Source organism: Manis pentadactyla, chromosome 4 (assembly GCF_030020395.1).
Source record: "Manis pentadactyla isolate mManPen7 chromosome 4, mManPen7.hap1, whole genome shotgun sequence".
Classification (NCBI taxonomy): Eukaryota; Metazoa; Chordata; class Mammalia; order Pholidota; family Manidae; genus Manis; species Manis pentadactyla.
The window spans coordinates 40,612,562-40,636,410 of NC_080022.1; the positions used below are offsets into that span (position 1 = coordinate 40,612,562).

The 23,849-nt window shown below is 37.8% G+C and overlaps 2 protein-coding genes across 3 annotated transcripts in view; one reads left to right on the forward strand and one right to left on the reverse strand.

Moving 5' to 3' along the window:
* FAF1 (Fas associated factor 1) overlaps positions 1-709 on the reverse strand; it is a 559,668-nt gene extending 558,959 nt beyond the window's left edge. Inside the window, exon 1 of the mRNA XM_057500197.1 lies at positions 279-709. The gene's annotated coding sequence lies outside the window, so the exon portion shown is untranslated. The remainder of the gene's footprint in view (positions 1-278) is intronic.
* A 248-nt stretch (positions 710-957) lies between these two features.
* On the forward strand, positions 958-6,925 carry CDKN2C (cyclin dependent kinase inhibitor 2C). 2 transcript variants are annotated; one of them, XM_036892804.2, is made up of 3 exons: positions 958-2,192; positions 2,644-2,783; positions 6,178-6,925. In XM_036892804.2, the coding sequence occupies exons 2-3, from the start codon at positions 2,655-2,657 to the stop codon at positions 6,553-6,555; spliced, it is 507 nt and encodes a 168-aa protein (XP_036748699.1). In that variant the 5' UTR covers positions 958-2,192; positions 2,644-2,654; the 3' UTR covers positions 6,556-6,925. The 2 variants fall into 2 exon arrangements, with proteins under 2 accessions (XP_036748699.1, XP_036748700.1); XM_036892805.2 differs by lacking the exon at positions 958-2,192 and having other exon boundaries at positions 2,503-2,783.
* Positions 6,926-23,849: the final 16,924 nt, after the last annotated feature.

Here is a 23,849-nt window from a genome sequence, read left to right on the forward strand (position 1 = left end):
CTTACATAGCTAAAAGAGGTTAAAAGTACAGGGAGAACTGGTGTCTTGGTGACTGAAATAAAGGATGAGGGAAGAGACTCTTCTTTTACATTTAGTCCCCTCCCCCAATTAAACAAGTCCCTATCTAAGATGTCAAAGAACTTTAGCAATAAAGAAATGGCCAAGACTTACTTTAAATTTTGCTTTAAAGTTAATTGCTTTTCTCCCTTTCCCCCCTAAAATGGAAGTGTAGTTTCGAGTTCTGGAACATTAAGGCTTCTGAGTCCATGATTTCTTACCTATATCATGTCTTTAGTTTTCTCAAAAATCAGTCTATAAGACTTGTGCTCTAAGTACTGTTCTTGCCGTCAATCCGGGTCTCTCCCTCCTCTCCTACGGCCACCTCTGCCCACCACGACCCTAGGAGTTGGTCTGGCAGGTGCGAGGCCGAGGTCCGAGGCAGCGTGGAGGAGGCCGAGTTTACAGAGCACGCGCCGCGGAGGAGGCGGCGGCAGCCGTAGGCCCGGTCGCCCGAACTTCGAGAGCCTAGCGGAGCAGCGCGGAGGCAGGCCGGCCTGCCCCGTCAGGGCCGGGTAAGGCTCGCTCAGCGCCAGCTTACTGCAGCCCGAGCGCCGAGCCTCCAAGGCCCTGCGGCTCTCCGCGGCCGTCTTAATTAACAAACCTCTTCCTCCTCCCCGTCGCCCCCGCCGGGCTCCGGGCAGCCCGGCGTTTCGGTCGCAGACTCCATCCCGCCCGCCAGCCGGAGGAGGCCAAACCGGGCTCCGCGGGGCGGAATGCCGCTCCAGCTTGGGCCTGGCCGCGGGGCAGGCGGGTGGGAGCCAGCGCAGGAGACGGAGGGAGGGAGCCTGAGAGCCAGGAGGCGGGAGGAAGGGCGCGGGGCTGGGGGCGGGGCGAGCGAGGTGGCGAGCGAGAGCACCTCCCGGGCAGAGGGCGGGGCGTGGGCGGTGCCCGGCCTTCCCGCTCCCGCGGCGCTGCAACTCCACCGAGCCTCCTTAAAACTCTGCCGTTAAAATGGGGGCGGGTTTTTCAACTCAAAAAGCGCTCAATTTTTTTCTTTTCAAAAAAAGCTGATGAGGTCGGAAAAAAGGGAGAAGAAACCGGCACCGTCTCGGCAGCGGCGACAGAAGCAGCAACTGTTTGAGAGAAACAAGCAGCAGGAGAGGGAGGGAAGGAAAAGAGCAGAAAGGGGGACGAAGCGCAAGTGTCTGTAGGGGTGAAGGGAGCAGAGATCAGAGATTTGGGGGGAACAGCTACAAAAGAAAGTGTCACTGAGAGCGGTGCGGCTCGGGAGGAGCACTGCTGCCCTGCTCGGCTACAGGGCACAGCGGGCTGGCGGCCGCTGCCCAGTCGGCGGTACCGGCTGGGGGCACAGGCCGAGGAACCGCGAGAGGCTGGCCAAGTGACACCGGGCACCGAAGCCGCTGGGCTCTCGCCGAGAGGACGGCAGGACCGGCTGCGCCTTGGGACTGTGGCGAGTCCCCGTACTCAGAACTTGGCCTGCGCTTCCCAAGACCCTCCCGATCTCCGGAGGCCCTCAGAAAACCGGGAAAGAAAGGAAAAGACGGCGGCGGCAGCTCAATGAGTGTCTACAGTAGGAAGTCTGAACTGGCTGGGTAGTAGGCGGGAAGTTGCCGGTGGGCTGCCCGTGCAGCCGCGATGCTGCTGCGCGCCGCTCCAGCTGCCCGGGCCCCGTAGACGCTTCCCGCATCACTCTCCCGCTTCCTCACGCTGCTAGGAGTCCCGGGACCCAGTGGGGCCGGCATGACCGGCTTGCCTGGGGCCCGCCGCGCGCCCGGCCGTCTCCGGAGACGCGCACAGAGCCTGGCTCCCACGGCCTCTGAGGCTCCGCAGGGCTGCGGCAGCCCGGCGGGAGGGCACCGGAGCCGTCCCGCGCGGCGTTAACCCGCGGCTTGGCCCGGACGCGTCTAAAGGCTCCTCCCGAGAGAGAAGCCGAGGACACTGAGGAGTCGTTAGGACCTGTAACTTGAGGACCACGGAACTGCTACTTCTGTTTGCCTTTGGCGATCGTCTTTAACCCCCCGGAGCACGTCAGCGTCCAGCCCCCGCGACGCTCTCCCTGAAGCGGAGGACTCAGGATTACCCCTTCGGCGAGACGGATGGAGGAGAGCCCCTCCGTGGACCTGCCCCTGCAGCTCTGGCTCGCGCAGCTCAAGTCACCACCGTGAACAAGGGTGGGTTAATGCCTTTTCTTCCCCCAAAATGTCTTTTCTTCCGCGGTAATTTTTGCCCTATCTAGTCCCTTTAAGTCTCCACACACATTCCTCACACATCTGTAGTGTAGGTACGTGACAACTCTGCCTATGTTTTACATCCAGAGTAATTTACCAGGAATATATGTGTCTGTGTGTCTCTTTCTTGAATCGCCAGAATTCTTCATAGGGGTTAAGCTAAAAAGCGAGGAGCGGAGCCCCTCTCCAATGGCTCAGTTTTGCTGAATAATCACGTGTGAATCGAGGGGCGGGCTTTTGGCAGCCAGATCTTACTAGTATTTACTACCAAGCTCTACTCCAGATTAACCATCCCCGTCTTTCTGTCAGTCTCCGATGCCATCATGCAGCCTGGTTAGGAGGAAAGGAAAGGGGAAAAAGAAAAACAACTAATTCATCTTTTCCCGATCGTCAGGACCCTAAAGAATGGCCGAGCCTTGGGGGAACGAGTTGGCGTCCGCAGCTGCCAGGGGGGACCTAGAGCAACTTACTAGTTTGTTGCAAAATAATGTAAACGTCAATGCACAAAATGGATTTGGAAGGACTGCGCTGCAGGTTGGTATCCAGAGAGGTGGGGAAAACAGGTCAACAATGTTGCCTACGTGACCCGGGTTTCTAGAGTAACAGCTTTTAAGCTTTCAGGGGTACAAAATTTCACTGTTTTTAAACCTAGTTGGTTGCCATATTTTATATCTTTAAGTGGATCCAGTTCCCCCAAATGACGTACTTTGAACAAGCTCGTCAAATTCAATAACATCCTCGATATCAAGTGGGTTCCAGGTTTGGCTTAATTTTTGGAATGTTTTTATGACGGTAGGGATTTTAAAGTAGTCGTAGCAGCGCCGAGTTTCTAGTTTTGTTTTTTTATTTTTTAAAGACAGCTCTGTAAACACATTATTATGATTATTATTTGAAGTAAATACACTGCTATTAGTGGTTTCCGTACTTTGCTCCAATAATTGCCTTTAATGTGAATTTTCTTGACTATTGGCGAGGGTGTTTTTCCGTCAAATGCTTCAAGTTTTGACAAACGACCTTTCCTTGTTTGGAATGAGTGGCCTGGGCACGGGGACAGGATGTACATTTTACATTTCACAGTTAATGTAATACCATCTACCCATTTAGGATTGAGGAAGAATAAAAAGTTAAGTTTTCTAATCAGAGCTCAGTCTGTAGTGTTTTTGTCTCTGTGGTCATGCGGTGGTATGTTCTAATTTTCAGTAATTAGATTTACAAGCAACAAATGAAACATGTCCAGCTGCCAAGTATTGTACCTGATTATTTTTTTCTCCTCTGAACGTTATCATGTAACTTAGTTGAAAGGCTTAGAAATAGAACAATGGCAAAGTAGTCTCCACTAGTTGCTTTATGAAAGTTCTGATGATATTCTTATGTACTATTCTTATTCGGAAATGCAACACTTGGCTGTTTTTGAAAATCCATTGGAGAGAGGGATTTTAGAATGCTTTGTTTTTGTTACAAGAACTAGAAATTTAAGTGGCAGGAGATACACCATTAATAGACAAAGTCCATATAGTCTGTACATTTTAAATCCGAATACACTGACCTTGCAAAAGTTTCAATATTAAAGAAGCTAATGCATAGATACTAAATTATTTATCTTATTTCAGGTAGATTCAGTGGGGAAAGGACTTTTTTTTGACACCTAGTAGTTTTTAACAGATTTGGTGATGATGGCAATGCCACAAATTTAATATATTGAGAAGTTTCCTATTGAAAACTCAAAAGATTATATAAATCTCACAAAGAATGAACCATTTAATCCATATTAAGAATAAGATCTTACAGGACTTCTGACGAACAGGAAGACTGGGAGATTAATATTGCAAAAAAAAGTTTTGACAAACATTTTTAATACAACTCTACAATCTTGTTTATATTAAACATACTTATCGAGATACTAACACCCACTTATTGTGGCTTAGTCCTAGTACATATAATGAAACACACACAAACAGGAGTCTCAAAGCTTTTTTCAGTATGTATAATCCTGACTCTGAAGTTGTCTCATAAGTCAAGAAAGAACTTTCTTTCAAAACAATTTCCAATGTTACTGTTATTTTCTGTGAAAGACAGCAAATTTTCTTCTACAGTTATGTTTATTTAATTCAGTTGCAAAAGCTTTTTTCCTCCTTCCTAGCGTAATCTTCTCATTTAGAGTAATATAAAAGGCTATATTTGTACATTTGCTTTACAAAGAGCCAAGGTGTCTGTCTCTTATTTTTCCCAGTCCGAATCCTTAAATGTGATTAAATCTTTGGAGGCAGTTGTGGCCCCAATTAGACTGTTAATTTTTAATAACCAAAGAGCATATCTCACAAAAGTTCTTGAAAAATAAATTATGTGTCATTTTTACCAATGCCCCAAGGGAAGAGCTAAAAGTCAGCAGGGTTTTATCAACTGGCAAACTTAACATCTTGGACATCTATATAGTTATATTTACAAAATATTATTCATTGTAAATATATTTTATTATATTAATTTGTGGTTATTTTTAAAACAAACATTTTAAAGAGATAAATCAACTTTGTATTTTGCAATGGATTATACTTAATTTCACAAACATTGAGTGTCTACTATACAATCTATTATAAATTTGGGTTACTATAAATATACCTAAATATAAATGAAACCAGTTGAAATGCTTAAATTTCCTGGCATGTTAATGAAACCATATTTTTTCACAACTAAATTATATGTATTGTATAACTGCATGCTGCTTTACAAGATGTTTTGTAATTATGAGAGCCTCTTATTAGTGTGAAATATATTCATCCAAACAACAGTAGATAAGTCTTTGTGATGTGAGTTATTTGTATGTTGATAGCAAACTTTAATACCACATTCTGTCTTTCAAAATGTTGGCCGTTTACAAATAGCTATTCCTAAATGCCTGATAATAACTGCAAAAGAAATAAAATGGGATTACTAGTTGATTATTAAATGGGCTCAAACCACAAGACAAAGCTGTGTCACAAAATACAATTAAATACCTTATTTTCTCTTGCTCACTTGAAGATCAGGAGGCTATTTAGAACCTTAAGAAACAGTAAGTAATACAGCAGGATGACTGTTTCATTCAAGAACAGTTGCCATAGAATCATCTCCTATCTAATACACTGCATGTCATGAACTTAGTTTTAGATAAATCAATACCATAAGCAATTTAGAACACTTACTTATTTAATACCTTAATAAGCGGTAACACTTTAACATTTCAAGTGAAGGATTCTAAGCACTGAATACACCTAGTAGCCAGTATGAAATAATGTACAAAGAAAATTTTTTTTAAACACTTGGAAATTTGGGGCTATATCTATTTGGAAAGAACTTGTAGAAATTAATCATTTAAGAAAATATCAGGTCTGGATTTTTAATAGATCAGTTTTACACCAGGTGATGGATTCTGGTGTGTGGAAACGCTTCTTTGGGGTTTTAAGGAAACTCACTTTCTTTAATTCTTTTCAGTAGCTTTTTTAGAAAATAGATTTTACCCACATTTTATTTTCGAGAATGAATATCCCAGGCACATTTTTGAACAGGAACAAGCAAAGAGAAGGAGACTTTTACTTAAATCTTAAATTCCATTTCTTTTAACAAATTACACAACTCTTCATAGGAGATAGAGCACTGAACTGTCAATAAATGTTATACAGGATGGACTCATTTTATTGATTGATGTATCCTACTTTTAGGCCCATTTAAAATGTTCTATCATAGAAACTCAATTTTTAGACGTTTTATTCTACTTTTACCTCTTAGTACTTTCTCACCTGCAGTTGTGCTCTTCAAACGCCATCATATTGGTCTTCCCCAAGCACTCCTTTACCAAAAATTAAAAATTGCATAAATAGGAGAGATGGGTATTATAAAATATTTTTATAGTAGGAGCACTTAAAGGATTCTACCTTTTTTTCTTATTTTCTAGGTTATGAAACTTGGAAACCCCGAGATTGCCAGGAGACTACTACTTAGAGGTGCTAACCCCGATTTGAAAGACCGAACTGGTTTCGCTGTCATTCACGATGCAGCCAGAGCAGGTTTCCTGGACACTTTACAGACTTTGCTGGAGTTTCAAGCTGATGTTAATATCGAGGATAATGAAGGGAACCTGCCCTTGCACTTGGCTGCCAAAGAAGGCCACCTCCCGGTGGTGGAGTTCCTTGTGAAGCACACGGCAAGCAAAACGGGGCATCGGAACCATAAGGGGGACACCGCCTGCGACTTGGCCAGGCTGTACCGGAGGAACGAGGTCGTTAGCCTAATGGAGGGAATCCAGGCAGAGGGAGCTGCGAATCTGCAATGAATGTGGGGAGGGCTCACCCACACTGCCTTCTATTTTGTCAGATAATTGGTTGGCTGTCTTGTTTTAATATCACTTGTTAAAATTCAGTTTTGCCATCTTTTAAGCAGCTAGTTAAATCTTCTGAAATCGCTAATTTGAAATCTTGCTACAGATTTATGAATATATTTAAGCAAAATCTTTTTCACCTGCAAAAATCCTGAGTTCTAATATGTAATTGCAAATAGCTTTGGCTTTCTTCTGAATATTTTATCTTTCCTTGACTTTTCCTTGCTTCTCCTCTGCCAGTCTCAATAACCAACTTGGAGATTTTGTTTTAAAAATGGTTTGTCCTGATGCTTCTTTTTCCTAATTAAAACACTTTTTCAAAATAGGACAATGTTTTTATGTGATTTCCACTCCTCTATAACCCCCACTTAATTTGCCACTTGCTAAAAGACCAATCGAAAAACTAGACACATTGCATTGATGATTTGGTTATTCTTTTCCTCTTCTCCTCATGAATCCCTCCAAAGATTTATTTGTTGCCTAGTATTTCTGCTTTAAAACAAAACAAGAACATTTTTTGATGATCAAACTTAAAATGATTTCAGTTTGAATTTATCCTACTGTTTAACCTTTCCCTTTTCTCAAAATTAAGTTGAATAGTTGAAAAACAGATTTCAGAAGTATCAATCTGACAATGAAAATATGTTAGCTCTAAAAGCCGCTTTTTAAAAAGTGCCACGTTAAAAGTGCTTCCCATTGAGGTTTTAAAAATCACAAAATGAAATGGTTAAACAATATATTTCCCAAAATAATACCATAAGTATACTAAGTGGGTTTTTTCTCCCTGAATGTCAGAAGTTAGAAAATGTTTAAGTATTAAGATAAAATGCAGATACCAACTTTTGGGGATTAAAAAGCTCGGCAAGAAAAACAATACAAGTTACATGTAGGGTTCACTAATTTAGAGGCTGCATTATAATAAGAACAGAAACGTTTACAACGAATAAATAGGTCACTCCTATATATAGTACCTGATACCCACAAAACATTTTAGCAAAGGCATATAAAGTCTTTTTAAGAATGTGCTTAAAATTTTTGTAAAATTTGGAATTAAGTAGAAATATCAAATTTCCAAGAGAATTTCCCAGCATCTACTACTTATTATATCACTTTAATTAAAGATTTTTACCAAAGGATTTCAATGCAGTTACCATTTATAAATGTATAAATACTTTATTCATCATCTCTCACATGAACAAAGATGTTTTATGTAAAAGCCCCCCTCCTTCTGCTTCATAAGCTCCCTGCCCTCGCTCCAAAAAGAACAAAATACCTCAAGGTTTATTGAAGGACATGGTTCTGATGCCTGCCCTAACAAGGATTGGAATGGCAAGTGGTTTTCAATAACTCATCTTCCATGAGAGTATAAAACAATATAGAAGAGAAAGTTTGATTCCTTTCCTTCGGCACTAGCATTCACCTTCACTAAGTACTACAAGAGTTCAACTTCTGCCACCTCTAACCACAAATTACTGAAAAATTTTATTTTTGACAGCAACATGAAATTAAATTTAAAACACATTTTAAAATTTAGGAAAAAGTAGAAATGGAGATGTTTTAAAGGAAAAATGTTGCATTTTGGATTTTAATACAGAACCAATATACCAAATACACTACTTAAGTAAGCTGAGTATTTTCTAAACACAAGATTATACGTTTAAAAAAAACACTTTTACACATTGCAACTGTAGAGATGGACGTTTCTGAATTTCAAGTAGAGTTTAATGGATTTATCAGTATCCACCAAGTCCCAGCATTAGAACTGCTCTTTAGAGATTTCAAATATAAAGCCATAGGACGATCATAAAGCTAAAGAGCAGAAGTGCTTCGCAGTTGCTTGTTTCTCAGGTGGTCAGAGCACAGGGGCGAGGGAGCACGCTCTCTTCATCAACCTAAATGCTAAGCGTTAAAACAAAGCCACGTTTCTGGCTTTTCGCAGGAAATAGCTTTGCTAATCTAAGTATTTTAGAAATGAGTTTTGTGGTCCCCTCTAGGAAATATGAAAAGCCATTATTCAATCTCTCAAAAACCTCGACAATATTCAGTAAGACTCCTGAATATGACGAGATACATAGGGCGGAAGAAACGGTGCTGCTGAGTTGAATGGAGTCTAATTTGCAGTGAGCTGAGGTGCAGAAGGGTCTGGACTTATTCAGACGCAGGGCGAAGAGGCAAGTGCTAATTAATAAAGTGATCAGAGCGCCAGAGCACCCTGTAGAAGGGATGGAGGTTACTAAGCAGAGATGCGCTCTCAAGTTCAGTTCTTCACTGCATCCGCATCCACGTCGGAAAACTTAGGCTGTCTGCCCAGTAAACTGAATCCAGGCTTACACCTGGGGGAGGAGGATACTAAAAGGGACTCAATCCACCTTCTGGTCTCCGAGCCACTAAGCAAACTGCATTTCACCATATTTCGGTAGTGAATCAAGTTTACTGACAAACATTATGCATCTCGTAATGGTGTGATGAGCTTGCACACATACACCACTCTGGGTGACTAATAAATAGATAAAAGTATTCTGTCTCGGGAAGGCAACTCAGTAGGAAATATTATAAATTTCCCTTATCGTGTTGATCAAACGAAGTTGTGGACTCCGTGGCCCAGGACTGGTTTCGAAATCTCAGTTCCCAAAAAGGTGCTTTCGGCTTTTACCGGGGTTAGAAGTAATACTCCAGAAGCGCTGGAAGATCACAGTGCTGGAACGGGAAAAGGTCGTATTCGCAGTATTCCTGACTGCAATAAGTGACCTTCATCAAAGGCTGTCGGGTGTTGTGTGTGTCGTGGGGGGAGTCCCTGTCTTGGTCTCTGGAGACTGTTTTGATTTTACTCGGCAGTTCTAAAAAACCGATCCACTCAGGGACCTATGAGAGGCAGGAGACAATCTTCCAGGCTGACATCGGGGGGAAAAGCTCTGTCCTTAGCCAACCCAAGCACTCTCTGGAGGGACTGAGAAGACATCCTTCTGTCCCTTCGAAAGTCGCCAGACTCTAACCGCAGCTCCTGGCTCCCTAGTGAGGAAACTGGAGCCCAGTGCTCCCTCAGGGCGCGCTGAAAAGCCCGGGGTGGGGGTGGGGGAGTTTCAAAACCGTTAGCTCGCGTTGTTTTTTTTTTTTCCTCTCCCTCGCTAAGGTTTCTTTTCTTTTCTCTTCCTGTCCAAATATTTCAAATTTCCGCGCCTTAAATAACAGTCTCCTTTTATTTAGTTAGTTTCCTCGGCAGGTTTGGCCGTCCGCTTGTCTCTGCCCCCCAGCGGGCCCGGGGCGCCTCGGGCGCTTCGGTGCTGCCTGCAGCCCCTGCGCGCTGCCCCCGGCCCAGCCTGCGCTGCCGAGCGCACCCGCCAGAACCACTGCCCCCTCTTGCCGCGACCTCGCCTGACCCGGCTCTCGAGGCACCTAGAGCCAACTGAGGCCGCCCCCTGCCCGGACGCCTGTTTGCCTCTCAGCTCGACTTCCCTCCCCGGACTTTGGAGCCTTTTTTCTGCTTTGGGGTTTGGATCCTGGTCTCCATGGAGCGGCGGAAGGGCCACGGGGATAGGAAAGCAGCGGAGGAGGCCAGTGGCCGGAGCCTGCCCCAGCCCCCACCCCGCGGGTAACCTTGGAGGCGCCCTCGGAGTGAGTGTGTGCGCTGCTGCGCCAGCCGGCTGGGGCGAGCGGGCGCACAGCGCAGCGGGCAGGAGGCGGGAGCGAGGGGCGGGGAGGGGGAGCGGGCCCGGCGCCTCCCGGCCGCCGCCGCAGCGCCCCGGGAGCTGCGGGCTACTGGAGCGGCCAGGGTCCCCCGGCCCCGGCCCTCAGGCAGGCGGCCATCCCCTGGATGGTTCTGGCGACCGGTGCCTGAGGACTGGGGCCGGAGAGCGACGTGGGAGCAGGGGCAAAGGGCCGGTGAGTGCCTAGCTCTTTGCAGAGGTGAGCTGGCAGCGGGACGCTGCCGGGCGGCTGGAGCTACTTCGTGCCCAAAGCCAGTGCCAGCACTCCTTCCTCCTCCCCCATGACAGCTGAGGACAGCCGGGCTCTGAGCCTCGCGTCCAACAGCGAGAAGGCAAACGACTCTCAGGCTTCTCAGCCCCTTAGACTATTCGGGAAGTTGCCCTATGATGTTGCCTCTCTCCTCCCCACCCCCGTAAATAATTAGATGTCCAGGACTGAAAATGCAAGTTCATTCCGAAAGACCCTCCGCGTGAAACACCGAGAATTGCAGGCCCGCCGGGACTTTGGGTGGGGCTGGGGCGCATGAAACACCTAGTAGGGGCTGTTTTGTTTTTTCAACTCGGAGCAGATCCGAAAATTGAGTATGGATCTTCAGTGATGCCTCAAAAGAATAGAAACCTCCCAGACCTGGATATCGACTTGCTAAATTAAGGTTCCGGTGAAATATTTTGCCATCTGCTATTGAACATTGTACTAGCTTCAGGTGCGAGGATGTGGATTTGGAATTTTCTATGCTATTTTTAATTCTCAAAGACATTAAATAACAACATGGGTAACACCCGGCAAGCAAGCAAAGGTTATCCTTGCCACCACAGCACCTGCGAAAGCACAAGTGGAACTCACATATTTTGCTTCTTGAGTTCTAAAATGGCTTCTGAACGGTCCAGAGGTACCAATACATGAAGAGCGGGACAGGGGACAGGGGACGGGAGGAGTTTGTACATTTTTTTAAAATTACACAGACATTATTACACTTCAGTTGTTCCACCTCACTCCTCTCTCTCTCCCAGCCCCTATCCTCATTGGTCAAGGAAGAATTTTAGGTGTAGGCCTATTCAATAATTCTATACACAGCCTTTTTTTCTTACCTTACACGCCCTCCCTTTTCCTCCCACCACCCACTCCCCACGCGCCAAAAAAAAAAAAATAGCCAAAAACATCAGCTCTTTTGGGGAGGAAGTAAGAAAACCACCAATCCTTATCCAAACTACCCGTTATTTCTTTTGAGTACTAAGAAGATATCCTACATGTAACACTATGAAAGAAGAAATAATTAACCAGGACTTCAAACTCATTCAACTGGTATAATTAAAATGGTACTAATTATCTTTCAACATTAAAATAATGGGGAAATTTCTGGAATTGATAGGAGAAAAGCTCAAACCCCTCCAAAATGTTTGGAGATGGAAGCTTCTGCTCTTTATATTTCATCAGTACAGTAGTTACTTAGAAAAAAAAATCCTTGATCCTGACCATATAAAGCAAAACCATGCTGACTAATTTTATTTTACTTATATGTCTTAGTTTTTCAGATTAGTTATATAAATAGTGAAAGTTCACATATAGAGCAAAACTGACATTCTTTAATGTTAAGTTTTTAATTGAGAAATGCAACCAAATTAACACAACGATATTAAAATACAGTCCACTCCCCTGTTTCCTCTAAGTGCTCAGTTTGCACAACTTGCTGCAAAAGAAGGCTGCCCTGAGTTTAAAATTTATGCCTTGGAAACATGATTTCTTAAAGTAAAAAATAATTCACTGGTTTTCAGGAGTAATTGTTCCACAATTTGGCTATTCTGTGTACAGCTAATGTAACAGTATCTCTTTCTTTTACACTGTGGAACTACTGTAAAAGCCATTTGGGCCAAATAGTTTCTGTTCCATACTTTCTTCTTCAGGCATTTTTACTAAGAAGTGACTGTGCTCAATGACGCAGCAGCGTTCTCATGCCCATTCTGCTAATGTAAGAACTTCAGACCAAACTTATACAAGCCATTTAAAAAAAGCATGCATTTCTTCTTTTGTCAAAGATTAGAACAGATATGAATGAACATTAATATCTGAAAGGCCTAGAATAATTAATTTGCACATCAGTATTATAGTGTGATGATGATTCAAGATGAAATTTTTGAAACCTCGTATAATAGAATAAATGGGATCAAATTATTAAATTAAGCAACATTTGATGATAATAGTATAATATTCCCTATCTCTATATTGAAATAAGCAATAGTGTGTATTGTGGCATGATTTTCAACTGTGAAAGACAATGCTAAATAATAATCATGACAAGATATAAAAGTAATTGATTGCTCCAGAGTCTCTTTTTCAATGTTAAGTATAATTAAAACACAGTAGTTTCTTTTTTAAATACTTCACTGTCACCTATATTTTTGGCTGTCTTTACCTTTTTTTTTTTAACTTTTGTATGTTTTTGCCTCCACATCTTAGGTGATGAACAAAAATAGAATGTAGAAAGAGGTTTGCAATTCTCCTTTATTCTTGCTTCTTCGGCCATCTATTTTCCTATTTATAAACTTCAACTTTAAAAATCATATTTTGGAATGATAAAATGTAATTCTTATTCCCATCAGTTTAAATTTATCATAGGCCTATGAGTGAAAAAACATTCAGTTTGTATTTTATTTCAAGTAAAATTAAATGATAAAAGTGTGGACATTAGGTTGCAGCAAGCATGTATTTATGTTCTGGATATAAATAAGTTGGAATCTTAAAACATACTTAATATTTTGACATATGCTAAGATTTTCAGTGTAGAATTAAGTTCTAGAAAATCTTAAATTTAATTTCTGGTCTTTAGAAAATAATTTAATATATTTTAATTTGCCATATAAAGATAAAACTAATTGTTTTAATAAAAATTTGCAACATTGATACTTATAGAAAAATATAGAGAACTATGATATCAAATCCAAAGCAATCATTTTTCTTTTAAAATATATTACTCCCAGTAGTAAATTATATATTTTAACTGTAGTGCTTATTATTTTACAGTTACATTTGCACTTGGCATGTGGACCAAAGTTTTCTATGTTTATCTAAAAGCACATAGTTGGTTATTATGCAAGTAATCAAAGTAACACATTGTGGTGCTGTCCTGTATGAGTATTTTTATATATATGTGCATATGTTTAGATATTTCTTATCAAAGTTCAGTACTGAGCAAATATATTTTGAATACACTATACCAATTCACTTCATATTACTATTTTTAAGATGTTAAATTATGATTTTCTGCAGAAGTATAAACTGATAATTTTTTAGATATAGGTAAGATTATTTTCATTAATGATCCAAGGGAGGATATGAATTAAAATCTTAGAACTGAAAACACTAATGCGGATCCTAGTTCTACCAAGGTTATTGTTTCAAATTCTTGTCAGGAGGCAAGATTACTTAACATCCACAAGCAATGTAATCAAAATTAAAATGTTAGAAATAGAACTGTGACAGTGACAAAAGTAAGAATGGATATTTTAAATGTTTTAGATCTTCATGCCAGTAGGTTAATTTAACATAAATTACAATTTGATAAATGATCCAAAACTAGAACAAACAAGACTTCCCCAATTTTTTTCTTTACACCATCATGGGAAATACAAACAAATTACTTTTCTTGGTATGGATAATTTTACACTTTGCAGTGAATTCTTCTACCATTTCACTTGGATAATGCTTTTGAAACACATAGCTAGGAAATGACCACTCACTATTTATAGTCATATTTTTTAAATTACATATATGTTTTAATTAAATTCAACAGACACATATTCTGTCCAAAAATAGCAAGTTCACCATTCTGAAATGGTGAATGCATACAGCTGGACATCGGACTGGACTGATGGGCTGCTAATGTGAAGCCCAAGGAGGGCCACATGGGAGAGAAGACTGAACTGACTGAATCCTGGCTAATTTGCTTGAGAGTAATCAAAATGGCTGTGATCTAGTATAAATATCCTACAGTTGTTTAATTACACCTTTTACCTACTCAAAAAGCAGGTAATTTTATACAAAGGCAGTTAAAAGAAAATATATATTTTTTGCAACCAGAGGGACATCACAGATGTCATGGGGATAATATTAATGTAGCAATATAAAAGAGAACTGTACATTCTAACATCAGCTGAAGATAAATGTTTGCTTTCAGTTTCTTAAAAAGGCTTATTTATCATGTTTTAAAGACTTAAAATTCACGGTTCTTTAGACATGTGACTAAAATCTATAAAATACACATTAACTTATTAATATTCTAATAAAAAATTTTGACAAAAAGTACTTCAAAGTACCTTTTAGTTCATCAGATCCTATTGGAATATCATTCATTATACCCTAAGATCAGAAAATAAAATTTGTGGCTTACAAATGTAAAATAATTTCAAAGATCAGTGCTTTCTTAGGAAAATACCCTGTCTCAGGTTACCAGGATGAAGATCTGGGAATTTTTAGTAGCACATTTTGTCTTCTATGAACAAACACATTATATCTAGGATCAATGTAAAGTTAATTTAATATTTCTATAGTAAAGTAATATTTTATATCTTTTTTTAGTTTAAACATATAGAAAAAGTCTACATGACCATTTGTGAGGTTTCTCTTTATTCAGCAACAGAATAGACTGAAAAGAAATCTAATCAAAACATAAAATTCAAGTTACAGAATGATATTAAATCAACAGAAAAATTGTCTCACACAAAAATCTATTAATTTGGCAAAAAGGGGTGGTAAGAAAATATATTTACATCCCTTTCCACTAGTCTAAAAGATTACTTGTTTCTCACCTAATATAGGAAATAAAATCCTAAGTATTTAGGAAAGGGATTTGAAGACCCTAAAATCAAATGGGTCTCTTTAGGATAATAATTGATCTGAGCGGATTCTTTAATGTAGGTAGGAATATGTTAGCATATAAACGTGCTGAATTACATTGAATTCATTATAATTAATTCTGTGAATTACATTTTGTCATTAATAGGCTATTAAATGGTATGTATATAAAGAAAATAGGAAATGTTTTATAAATGTCTTTTCTGTAGATCTTAGTTTATGCATATATCAATTTAGCTTACATTTCAGAAGGTGAGAGAAACAAAATCAAGCAAGTTAATAAGTTTATATTTATTATTTTGTATCTGTATTGCCTAACTTAATATTCATAACCCCTTCTGGACTGGGCTTTATTCTCTTATTTTACAAATTGGGAAATGCAGATTTAATGACACTTAGTAACTTGCCTATGGTCACAGTCTGCACATTTATAGTGTAAGGATAAAAGCCCTTGTCTTTCTCTTACTTTATTATGTATCTTCCAGGGAAATAACCACAAATCAGTCAACTCAATAATTGAAACTGCATACTAAGGACCCATCATTATAGTCACTTAATAGATTTACTACCTTGGGACTAATTATATCTGGGGCTTCCACATCAGTAAAATGGGGGTAATAATACCTAATTTGCCATGTTATTGTAAATAATAGATGAAATGTGTGTAAATTTCCTGTTCAATAAGCCTTTAATAAATGGCAACTACTATTATGGAGAATGCAAAGTAAAAGAAAATCCATTTTTGACCTTAAGAAACTTAAAAACTATCCGTGTATATAAAGTTTACATATGGCATACATATAACAATTGGAAAGCAAGCAAGTATAAGCAAGTGCATGGTAGCATGTAGTATAGATTGCACCCAAAAAGCAGTCTTATTAAGGAAAATCTTATTAGAAGGCTTGTGATATTGATTTAAATGTCCTATAGTGGAAAATTTCCTTTTCTAAGAAGAAAAAGGAAAGCCATCTCAAAATAATTGGCTGTTTTTCCAGCATGTTCTCTCTGAAGGTTTCTATGTCTAACAAATAAATCAGATGAACAATGGGAAGTGATTGCATGGACATAAAATATATTATAAAAGCGTACATAAACAGGTATTTTGAAAAGTATCTCTCATTATTTTGGAATAAGTGACTATGATACTCTGATTCAAATGGGAGTAGAAAAATATGCAGGAGTTTTATAATCATTACATAATGGGATCATTAATAGTCAGTGTAGAATAGTGAGTGAATGGCTTTAGAGTCAAATAAACTTTATTTCTAACTGTGATACTTTCTGTGTATCTCACCTTGGCACTTAACCTTTCTGATCCTCATTTGAAAAATGGGTATAATAATATAATAATATTTACTTTACAAGGTTGTAATAACTAGGCATAGTATTTATTAATAAGTCATTTCATACTCTGCTATAGGAGACTTGGAAGGCCATAAACCAACAGATTTCCTGAGACTTAGATTTAGTTATATTAATCAGAAGGAAAAGGAAATCCCTTGTAGGTGACTATAACCTTGAGTAACACAGACATTTGTGGATTAAGAATAAAAACTTTGAATTAAGATTTAAAGTCATCACTCTAAGCAACTTTATGTCCCTATGCATGTGACCAATATACAAGCACATTCAGTTTAATAACCACACTTATTAAATGCCTAGTATATGTGAAGTATTTTTCTATATGCTAAGTATACAAAAGTGAGTAAGACACCATCTCAACCCTAAGAGAACTAGCAATTTAGTGTGAGAAGCAAAATACCATATACAGAGTATAACAGGATATTAGGCATAATGAAGATACAAAAGAAATATTAAATTAGACTTAGAAAGAAATAAATACCTGAGAAAAAACAAACTCATTTTCAGAAAGTTACTCCAGAGTTAAGAAGACTTACACTTCCAACAAAATGAAGACTAGATTTCCTAAAAATCTTCCCAAAACAAAACAAATAAATTCCTGGACAAAATATTTTTTAAACATATTTTGAAATACAGAATTGCACAGGTAAGAAAGTAAGGAAAACCTAAAGAGACCAAAAATGAGAGAAACTGAGTCCTTACATCCCCTAATCCTTAGTGTTTCACAATATTGGAGCTACCATAACAAAAGGCCACAAAGTGGTGGCTTAAACAACAGAAATGTATTTATTGTCTCACACTTCTAAAGGTTAGAAGTCTGAAATCAAGTTGGTTCTTTCTGAAGGCTGAGGAATAATCTATTTCATTCCTTTCTCTTAGCTCTGGCATCCTCAGGCATTCCTGGGCTTGTAGATGGTGTTTCTCCCTGTGTCTTCACATTGTCTTCCCTCTATGTGAGTTTACCTCTGTGTCCAAATTTCCCCTTTATGTAGAACACTAGTCATAATGAATTAGGGCCTATCCTAATAACCTCATCTTGACTTGATAATCTGTTAAGACCCTATTTCCAAATAAGATCACATTCACAGTTACTGGGAGTTAGGACTTCAACATCTTCTGTGGGGACACGATTAACCCCAAACATTGGTAACTCAAACTCAAAGTTTTAGTTCTAAAGAGACTCCAGGAGAGGATAAAAGACAATGCTTAGGGCAATTGTGAGTTGAAAAGACTGACAGAGGGCCCCTTTGTAAATTTAGAACCCCCGACGATAATAGGCTCAAGGAAAAGTTAAACTGTCTGTTCAAATAATTTGCCCATTTTGATTTATATATTTATTGTTGAGTTTAAAGAGTTCTTTGTATATTCTGGAAACATATCCTTTATCATACAATATTGTCTGTCTATGGCTTGTCTTCTCATTTAACCATGTCTTTTGAAGGGAAGTTTTTAATTTAATGAAGTACAGTTTATCAATTCCTTTCTTTTCTGGTTCATGCTTTGTGTGATGTGATTCAAGAAATATCTGCCTCAACCAGGGAGTTCTATAGCTTTGGAAATTACATTTAGGTCTGTGACCCATTTCAAGTAAATGTTTATATATGGTGTGAGGTAATGGTTGAAGTTTGTTTACTTGCATATGTATGTCCAATTTTTCCAGGATCATTTGTTGAAAATACTACCCTTAACCACTGAATTATCTTGACATCATTATGGAAAAAGCTATTGACCACATACATACAGAACTAATTCTGACTTTTATTCTGTACCTTGAGCTATGTGTCTATCATTATGCAAATGTTACACTGTCTTGATTACTATAGCTTTATAATACAACTTGAAATCAAGTAGTAGACTTCTCTAACTCTTCTTTTTTCAAATTTAATTTTGATATCCAGGTCTTTTGATTTCCATATAAGTTTAAAAATTTTAGAATCAGCATGTCATATTCTCAAAAAATGACTGAAATCATGTTGAATCTATAAATCAATTTGAGAATATTGACATCTCAACAATTTCAAGTCTTTTTTACCACAAAAATCTCTCTATTCTTAGTTAGGTTTAAATTTTTCTTTCATTACTATTTTGCCACTTTCATTCTGCAGATCTTGCATACATCTTACTAGACTAGCTCCTAAGTATGTCACATTTTTTATGTTTCACTTCAATTTGCAAATGTTCATTGCTTGCTAGCATATAGAAATACAATGACTTTTGTATACTGACCTTATATCTTGCAACCTTGCTGAACTCACCGATCCACCCTCCCTTCCTTCCTTCCTTCCTTCCTTCCTTCCTTCCTTCCTTCCTTCCTTCCTTCCTTCCTTCCTTCCTTCCTTCCTTCCCTTCTCTCTCTCTCTCTCTCTCTTTCTTTCTTTCTTTCTTCCTTTCTTTTTGTAGATTCATTTGGATTGTATTTTTAACATAGAGGACCATGTTGTCTATAAACAAAGGCAGTTTTTTGGTTTTTATTTTCCTTCCCAATATGTATGCCTTTTATTTCTTTTCCTAGCCTTACTGCTCTAAGTATGACCTCCAATACAATGTTGAGTAGGAGTGATGAGAGTGGATACCTTTACCTTATTCCTGATCTTAGGGGAAAAGCACTGAATCTTTCATCATGATGCTAGCTCTAGATTTTTCATAGATGCCTTTTTCAGGCTAAGTAAGTTTCCTTCTATTCCTAGTTTGCATACAGTTTAAAAAAAATCACAAATAGATGTAGAATTTGCCCAAGTTTCTATGTCATATTGACATGATTATTTGTTGCTATTTTAGCCTGTTAAGATGGTGATTACATTGCTTTTCAAATATTTAATCACCCTAGCATCCTTAGGAGGACACTTGGCTTATGATGTATTTTACTTCTTAAATATTGCTGAATTTGATATGCTAATATTTTGTTAAAGATATTTGTGTGTGTGTTTGTGAGTGGTACTGGTTTATAGTTTTATTTCCTCTTAACATCTAGTTATAGATGGAATATTTGTGTTCCCTCTGTCCCCACCACCATATAATTAGTATGTTGAAACCTAATACTCAATGTGATGGTATTAGGAGATGAGGCCTGTGGGAGGTACTTAGGTCATGAGGGTGGAGCCCTCATGAATGGTACATTAGTGCTCTTATAAAGAAGGCCCCACAGAACTGTCTAGCCCCTTTTACCATGAACCAGAAAGCAGGCCTTTACTAGACACTGAATCCACCAGAGCCTTGAGCTTGGACTTCCCAGCCTTTAGAATTGTGAGAAATAAATGTTGTTTATAAATTACTCAGTCTGTGGTATTTTATTTTAGTAGCCCAAATGGACCAAGACACATCTTTTGCTGGCTTTGGTACTAGTGTAACTTCAAAGTGAGTTGGGAAGTGTTCCTTCTTCTATTTTCTGAAAAAGTTTATATAGAATTGGCATTATACTTCATTAAATGTTTGGTGGAATTCAGCAGTGAAACTCTGTGTACCTGGAGTCTCCTTCGTGGCAAAATTTTTATGTAAAAATTCAAATTTTAAAATAGATATAGGACTATTCATGTAATCTATTTCTTACCTAGTAGGCTTTGGTAATTTGAGTTTCAAGATTTGTCCATTTTATTTTTGTTAAATTTGTTGAAACTAAGTTGTTCATAATATTGCTTTAGTTTTAAAATGTCTGTAGTATATGTAGTTATATCCTTGTTACATTCCTCATATTGACAATTAATATCTTCTCTCTCTTTCATTAATTTATTTTGATCAATTGAATATATCAGTTATATTGAATTTTTCAAAGAACCAGCATTTGGCTTCACTGACTTTGTTTATTCTGTTTTTAATTTCACTGATTCTTACCTTTATCATTACTTTCTTTCTGCTTCTTTTGGTTTAATTTGCTCTTATTTTCTTAAAGCAGAAACTTAGATTATTGAAGCAAGACATTTCTTGTTTTCTGTAAGAAGTAGTTTCTCAAATTTCCCTGCATCCCACAAATTCTGATATGTTGTGTTTTCATTTTAAGTCAGTTAAAAATATTTATAATTTCCATTGTGACTTCCTTTTTCATCTACAGGCTATTTCCACTGTGATCAGAAAATATACTTTATATCAGTGGAGATGAAATATGTAGGTCATACCAACAAACATAAATGGGCTTCATTAGACTATTAAGAGAAAAAGATTTTCAGATTTCAGGACAAAACAGAAGCCAATCTTTGCTTTATTTAAAAGACATACCTAAAATTAAGTGAATCAGAAAGCCTAAAAATGAAGGGATACAAACAATAAGACAGCAAGATTTATGATCCTAATATCAGACAAAGCAGAATTCATGACAAAAAACAGTTAAGTGAAACAAAGAAGGATAAGGATACTTTATAGTACTAAAACCTACAACTCACAAAAAGATATAAAATTTATGAGTTATATAAATGCAGCAACCATAAATAATTTACCTTCATCAATTAGTATCTCAGGAGGAACAAGGAGAAATAGAAACACATTAATTATATTAATTCATAATATATGATTCTTAATCCAACACATATCAATTTTAACAAAAGGTGTATGAATGAAAGTCCTAAACAGCATAATAAATATGGTAGCCCTAATGCACATGTCAAACTTTATACTCTGATAATAGAAAATACACCTGCTTCTCAAAAGCACATGAAGCATTTATGAAAATAACTCACATAGTGAATCAAAAAAATTTCAACAAATACCATAAAATAGATATCTATGAAAAACATTCTCTTATTTGAATTTAATAAAACTAGAAATTAATAGTTTTAAAAACCATGTTTATTTCAACTACAAATTTAAAAACTCAACAGCAAATGACTCTTGGCTGAAAGGGGAAATACAAATGAAAATTCCAGAATTTCTAAAAAAATAACAATAATGTCTAGATGTCAGAATCTAAGTGACATAATTAAACTAATGATTAAAGGAAAATTTATAGATTTAAACACTTATATAAATAAAAATGAAGAATGAAAATAAGTGAGTTAAGTTGCAATAGCCAAGATATGGAAGCAACCTAAGTGTCCATCAATAGATGAATGGATAAAGAAGATGTAGTACATATACACAGTGGAATACTATTCAGCCATAAAAGAAAAAAAATCCTGCCATTTGCAACAACATGGATGGATCTAGAGGGTATTATGCTCAGTGAAATAAGCTAGGCAGAGAAAGACAAATACCAAATGATCTCACTTATTTGTGGAGTATAAAAACAGAGCAAAACAGAAGTAACAAAATAGCACTAGACTCATGGACACCGAGAAGGGACTAGTTGTTACCAAAGGAAAGGGGTTGGAGGGAGGGGGAAGGGGATAAAGGAGCATGATAATTTGCAATCACAATATAAGTTGGTCATGGGGATGATAGTACAGCATGGAGAATACAGTTAATGATCCTGTAACATCTTACTACATTGACAGATAGTGACTGCAGTAGGAGGGGTGAGGATTTATTTAATAATATGGTTAACTGTTGAACCACTGTGTTGTAATATTGAAACAAACATAAGACTGTATATCAATGATACTTTAATAAAAAAAGAATTAATTTTTCAATTCATGTAGCTAGAAAAAAAAAGGATTAAATCCAGTGAAAGCAGAGGAAGGGCATTATTAATACAAAAGCAGATATTATTGAGGCAGAACCAGAGCAACTACATAGCTAATAAATTAATTAATATTTCTGTTTCTTTGAAGAAAGTCAATAAAATATAAAAACCACTCACCTAGTCAAGTGGGGGAAAGCTCACATACACAAACTAAGAAATGACAAGTAGGAAATAAATGTTGATATAGAGACTATCAAAACAAATTATGAGAGACAACTTTGCATATCTTTATGCAAAACATTTGAAAATAGTTAAAAATGTGTTAATTTTTAGAAATATAAAATTTGCCCATGCTGACCCTAGTGTAGAAAGAAAGGTTCAATAGACCAATTTCCACAGAAGAGATAAAGAAAATTATCAAAGAAATACCTCTGAAAAAAAAGCATCAAGTCAGATGTTATAATACATGAATGCTACCAACCTCTCAAGCAGAAATAATTCCAGTGCTACTTAAATTATTCCAGAGCATATAAAAGAAGGAAACTTTCCTACACCCAACTTCATAAATATAGGAAAATATAAAAATACTGTGGTATAATGAATTATAAGACCAATTACTCACTGCTCCCTGTAACTATATCCTTTGCCAGTTAAATTTGCTATATTCCTCCTACAAGAGGTAGACTGTACCTTCCAGCCCCATGGGTATAGGCTCAATCATATGATTTGTGTTCGCCAATGGGATTATATGAGTTAGCTGTGTAACCAACCCCCTCAAAACTTAGTGGCTTAAAACAGTAAAATTTATTATTTAATATTTTGGGTTGACTAGAGGGTTCTCATCTGGGTCAGGTCAGATGAGGCTGGAGAGCCTAGGATGGTCTTTAAACATTTGAAAAAGTATTCAACTTTATTCAGAATTAGATAAATGCAAAGTAAAATATAATTCTCACTGACAAGCTTGGTAAAGAAATACACATTTGATAAAACAATTACAGTGTACTCTTCTAATGAGGCAATAGGGGAAATATTCACTCTATTCATTGCTGGTGGGAATAAAATAATGGTATAATCTCTATGAATTATATTTGGCAACACATAACAAAATTACATATGCATTCATATTTAAACCCTACAATTTTAATTCTAGGACATTAACCTATGATGACACCTTCAAAATAGGACAATTGTATGACAAGTATTTCATTACATGTAAGTGTAATAGTACTACAAATAAATGTTATTTGTAATAGCAAAATATTGTAAATACCCTAAATGTCCATCCACAGGGGACTGGTTAGAAAAAACTGTGGCACATTTACACAGTGGAGAACTATGCAGTCATTTAAAGAGTTAGAAAGAGCTACATAAACTGATATGGACTGACAAATGATAAAATACGATACATCCATACGATGAAATATTTTCAGTCATAAAAAGGAATGAAATACTGACATGGTAGAACATGGATGAACCTTGAAAATTATGCTAAGCGAAAGAAGCCTGACCCAAAAGACTATGCATTGTATGTATCAATTCATATAAAATGTCCAGAGACTGTGTAGAGAAAGAAAATATACAGAGGTTATAGAGAAAGAAAGCAAGTTGCTGTCAGGGGCTATTGAGGAGGAAATAGGGAATGACAGCTAATGGGTACAAAGTTCCTTTTAGGGTTGATGAAAATGTTCTTGAATTGGTTGTGATTGCTGCAAAACTTTCTAAATATACTAAAAATCACTGAATTGTGCACCTTATTAAAAGGGTAAATTTAAGGTATATGAATTAT

Bases quoted from the DNA above. Each gene is read 5' to 3' on its own strand.
- CDKN2C (XM_036892804.2), top strand. From the start codon at position 2,655: ATGGCCGAGCCTTGGGGGAACGAGTTGGCGTCCGCAGCTGCCAGGGGG. The intron at 2,784-6,177 runs GTTGGTATCCAG...CTTATTTTCTAG, and splicing joins TTGGAAGGACTGCGCTGCAG to GTTATGAAACTTGGAAACCC.